We start from the raw sequence: 5,098 nt of genomic DNA, 5'->3' as shown, positions 1-5,098 counted from the left end.
TTGTGAATTATTAGAGTAAACCGATTTAGTCATGATATGTCACCCTAAGGGCAGGGTCCCATTTCTTGGAATTCTTGGTTGCAAACCCCAACTTAAACTGGTTTAAAATCATGGCACATTTACATCCTTATCAGGACCCTGATCAGGCAGGTCCTTATGAACAATGACATCATAATATTATAGTATCACCAAATGCGGGGTCTGGCTGCTCTTTACTAAAAAGCCAATAAGCAGGCCTGGCTAGTGGAAAGGAAAATTTGCTTTATTTCAGATGCCAGCAACTAGGGTTGGGGGAGACAGATGTCCTGGAAACTAGTGAGGCAGGAGCTTTTTTTAGACAAAAGTGGGGGACAGCTACATATAGAAATAGCAGTCAGTTTTGACAGTTATCTTTAAATTGGTCACTGGTGACCTACCTAGCATCATCTTAGTAATTTTAGGTACAGTTAATCTTCAGATCCAGGGTCCATTTGTTCCCATTTCTTTGAGGCCAGTTCTTGGAATTGTGGCAGCTTATGTCATGGGTACAGTCTGGTCATGTAATTGATTTTTCACCCTAGTGTTTTAGTCTCTATGACAGCTCACAGGATATGGCTCAGAATATTACCTAAGCTATGCTACGCTAAGTCACTTCAGTCGTGTCCGACTCTGTGTGACCCCATAGACAGCAGCCCACCAGGCTCCCCCGTCCCTGGGATTCTCCAGGCAAGAACACTGGAGTGGGCTGCCATTTCCTTCTCCAAAGCATGAAAGTGAAAATTGAAAATGAAGTCGCTCAGTCGTGTCCGACTCTTAGCAACCCCATGGATTTCAGCCTAACAGGCTCCTCCATCCATGGGATTTTGCTTGGGACCCAAGCAAGATACTGGAATGTAGCTCTTGAGAAAGAACTCAAGTTTCTTGACTATACTCACTATATTGTCATTATTCGGTCTCCTTGGATTGTTTTCCTGTTTCCACATTTCCTACTTCTCAAATTAAACTTATTTGACTACAGTTTTCCACAGACAAAAGGCAAGTAAACGAAATGAGGTTGGGCGGGGGGTGGCAGGCAAGTACCATAGGGTCCTGCTGTTTCAGTAATCCCTAGCACCAGCCTAGAATTATTGGTCACAGCTTTTATTGCCATGGGATAAAAAAAAAAAATCAGAATAAAACAACAGGCACCAAAGTAAGAGTTGGGAGATGAAAGACAAAGCTGGTGCTAACTTGAAATACTTATCTCCTTTTAAATAACCCTAAGTCTGCAACCTGCCTTTTCTGTGCTTTGTGAAGTATTTATCTTGCAAGGAATAGATTGAATTCATAGAAAGCAGCAAACCCAGACTGGATCTGCATGTCACCTGGTGACCTGAAATTAGAGTTCCTGGAATGAAGCAAACAACATCTGGAATTGAAGCTTTTCCGAGATACACAGACCAGGCCTGTTCGAAGTTTATCACCAAGACTTTGGTGGTGACATACTGCAGATTATGTCCACAAGGAATGACCGTTGTGATTAGAGGTTTGAAACCTTCAAGCCCACCTCCAGGAAGGGGACAGCAGCTGGAGGTTGCGTTCAATCACCAACAACCAATGACTCAAATCAACCGTGCCTGTGTAATGAGGCTTCCATGACAATCCCTGTAGGACTGGAGTTTCCAGGTTGGTTAGCAAGAACTCATACACATGCCTGGAGGGTGGTGCAACCACAACTCCACGGGAGCAGAAGATCCTGCATTTGGGACCCAAGTACATTATCTCGTATCTATTTATAGCCTTTAATTTTGTATAATTAAACCAGAAATCTAGTAAGTAAAAAAATCAACGTTGGTTATTTCTCTCTGCCACCCAAGGGTGGACTTTGACTTTGAGGATCAATTGTTACTCTTGCTCTAGTAGATAGCTACATATACGCTTCATCATTTCAATCATACACATTGTAAAAGTGTAGCCCAAACAAGTATAGTAGGGAATGGATTTTATGCCTTACCCCCTTAATGCAGAGGAGTTTGCACGACCAGCAAATCTAGCAGGCTTTTAATCAACTTCATAAAGCCTCAGTGGAGAAACTTCGAAGCATCACCAATGAAAAATTCTTTTCCCCCTAAAATCCATGCTCCCATCATCTCCACAGAGCTCCACTACTAAAAGTATGGTTAACCACCCTGTGTTTCCTCAGCAAGTTCACTCAGTGGGGATGGAAAACTCATTACCACGTGCTAACAAGTTACCAGCTGTTCCTCAGTCGTGTCCGACTCTTTGCAACCCCATGGTCTGCAGAACGCTACGCTTCCCTGTCCAACTCCCCAAGCTTGCTCAAACTCATGACTCCGTGACGCCATGCCACCATCTCATTTGCTGTTGTCCCCTTCTCCTGCCCTCGATCTTTCCCTGTTACCAAGGTCTTTGCTAGAGTCAGTTCTTTGCATCAGGTGGTGAAAGTACTTGTTAACTTCCATAACAAAGCTCTCTCCTTAAAGGGTAATACTTGGTACTAACCCATGATTTCACTGAGGCTTCCCTGATAGCTCAGATGGTCAGGAAGCTGCCTGCACTGCAGGAAACCTGGGTTCAATCCGAGTGTCACTAAAGATCCTCTGGAGAAAAAAATAGCAACCCACTCCAGTACCCTTGCCTGGAGAATTCCATGGACAGAGGAGCCTGGCATCGCAGAGTACGACACGACTGAGGGTCGGACACGACTGAGCGACGAACACACACACACACCGTAAGAAGCCGTATAGATGCTTAATAATTAGGCCTTAAACTCAAAAGGAGCTAACTCGCCTGTGTACAGCACTTTTTTTGAGCAGCTAGTGGCTCTGAAAAGAGCCTTTGGGGTCAAAGATCAGCAGTCACGTACGCAAAAGAACCTAGGCACGTTCTCCACGAATGCGCCGTGCCAGCTGAATATCCTTAGGCATGATGGTGACACGCTTAGCATGGATGGCACACAGATTGGTGTCTTCAAAAAGGCCGACTAGATACGCCTCACATGCCTCCTGCAGTGCCATCACGGCGGAACTCTGAAAGCGCAGATCGGATTTGAAATCCTGCGCAATTTCCCGCACCAGGCGCTGAAACGGCAGCTTCCGAATCAGAAGTTCAGTAGACTTCTGGAAGCGGCGGATCTCGCGCAGTGCTACAGTTCCAGGCCGATAGCGATGTGGCTTCTTCACGCCACCGGTGGCTGGAGCGCTCTTTCGAGCAACTTTGGTAGCTAGCTGCTTACGAGGCGCTTTGCCGCCGGTGGACTTGCGGGCAGTCTGCTTCGTTCGGGCCATGCCGCTGCTGCGTCTGTCGCCTAGATGACAGTTGCTATTATAATCTCCGTCCCTCGCCAACGTGCGTAAGTGCGAAGTCTGCCCTCTTTTATAGAGGGTGTAGCCTTCCCATTGGCCAATTGCTGGGTGGCGTAAGGACAGGCTAAGCTCTGATTGGTCCATGGAGGCATACTGCATGGGCGCCTGCCCCTTATTTTCGCGATGTGAGGACTTGGCCTCACAGGCTGGCGTTTTGGAGCTCGCAGGGTTGCTCGAAAACCAAGTGGGTCTGGGTTGGATGGGGGTGGGCATCATGTCTGGGTTCAGGTGGACGTCATTGTGTGTGTTATATTTCCCTGTACAGCTCTCTTGTTTTTCCTCAGCATTCTCTTCCTCCTCTATGGGCTGAGGGAAGAAAGTTCTAGAAGCTTACACTCTATTTGGCCTGTAGGTGGTGTAGGATTCCCTCAATCGTTGTGCCCTGCAGTGAACCATCTTCGCCAAATGACTCTGATGACACTCAAGATGCGGGTGGGGAGGTGGGGGTGGGGGTGGGGTGCGAAGTGGGAGAAGCAAAAATAAGAAATATGAAGTAGAGGACCGAAGGGAGGACCTCTGTCAGGAAACTGCCCCCCAAGACATACCCTCTTCCCTGATTGGCCTTGGGCACATGCTATTTGCATTCCTTTCCCTGATTGGTGGCAGGTAGAAGCCCTATTTTGCATAAAGCTGAACCAAAGGAGGAGTCAGCACGTATATAAAGGAAAAATCAAGTGCGCTCTAGACTTCTCTAGGGTTGTGGTTCTCTGTCCTGTCATGACAGTTTGTTATGTTACATTTTTAATAGTTGTGCTTGCCTGAGTTCTTACTGGACCATAACTAGTTTGGTGTTTCAAACTCTTGCTATACCAGAGGAAAGCTGAGATAATCCTGCGTGCTTGAGCTGTAGTTAATTTGGTGTTTCAAATCTCTTATGTTGAGAACCTGCTGAGAGAAATAAACCAGCCTGACAGTTCTGAACAAGGTGCTTATCTGCTCAGCTTTGGTTCAGTATCCTGTTTCCGGGCCGTAACCTGGGAACTGGCTGGGCTCAGGGTGAAGCTTTCCCTGACCTACTGTCCTATTGACTGCCCTGACATTCCACTTCCCCATACCCAGTTCTTCCTAGTCTTGCTCACTTCTCATTACAAAAGATCTTTCAGTATCTAAACCTGTGAGAGGCTTATAGACCTTAAGGACATATCTGAAGGGGACCAGAATGTGCCATCCCCAAATACTATGCTACTTGAGCGAAAAGATTGTCTTAAACTAGACACTTGAAAAACAGCTGATGCGAGAGCATTCTGAGGTCTCCTCTTTCTTAATGAAAACGGGAGTTAATTAAAGACAATCTCTTTAACAAGTGGTGCTGGGAAATCTGGTCAACCACTTGTAAAAGAATGAAACTAGAACACTTTCTAACACCATATACAAAAATAAACTCAAAATGGATTAAAGATCTCAACATAAGACCAGAAACTATAAAACTCCTAGAGGAGAACATAGGCAAAACACTCTCTGACATACATCACAGCAGGATCCTCTATGACCCACCTCCCAGAATATTGGAAATAAAAGCAAAAATAAACAAATGGGACCTAATTAAACTTAAAAGCTTCTGCACATCAAAGGAAACTATTAGCAAGGTGAAAAGACAGCCTTCAGAATGGGAGAAAATAATAGCAAATGAAGCAACCGACAAACAACTAATCTCAAAAATATACAAGCAACTCCTACAGCTCAACTCCAGAAAAATAAATGACCCAATCAAAAAATGGGCCAAAGATCTAAATAGACATTTCTCCAAAGAAGAC

General features: G+C 45.4%; 1 protein-coding gene across 1 annotated transcript; it reads right to left on the bottom strand.

The window, feature by feature from the left end:
* Nucleotides 1-2,855: 2,855 nt before the first annotated feature.
* LOC104993826 (histone H3.1) lies at nucleotides 2,856-3,284 on the bottom strand. Its single transcript, XM_010847225.1, has one exon. The coding sequence runs from the start codon at nucleotides 3,264-3,266 to the stop codon at nucleotides 2,856-2,858; it is 411 nt and encodes a 136-aa protein (XP_010845527.1). The 5' UTR covers nucleotides 3,267-3,284.
* Between the last annotated feature and the right edge of the window lie 1,814 nt (nucleotides 3,285-5,098).

Source organism: Bison bison, unplaced genomic scaffold, assembly GCF_000754665.1.
Source record: "Bison bison bison isolate TAMUID 2011002044 unplaced genomic scaffold, Bison_UMD1.0 scf7180017864248, whole genome shotgun sequence".
NCBI classification, from domain to species: domain Eukaryota; kingdom Metazoa; phylum Chordata; class Mammalia; order Artiodactyla; family Bovidae; genus Bison; species Bison bison.
The sequence above is the reverse complement of the archived record's forward strand: the minus strand, read 5'-3'. Positions and strand labels throughout refer to the sequence as shown.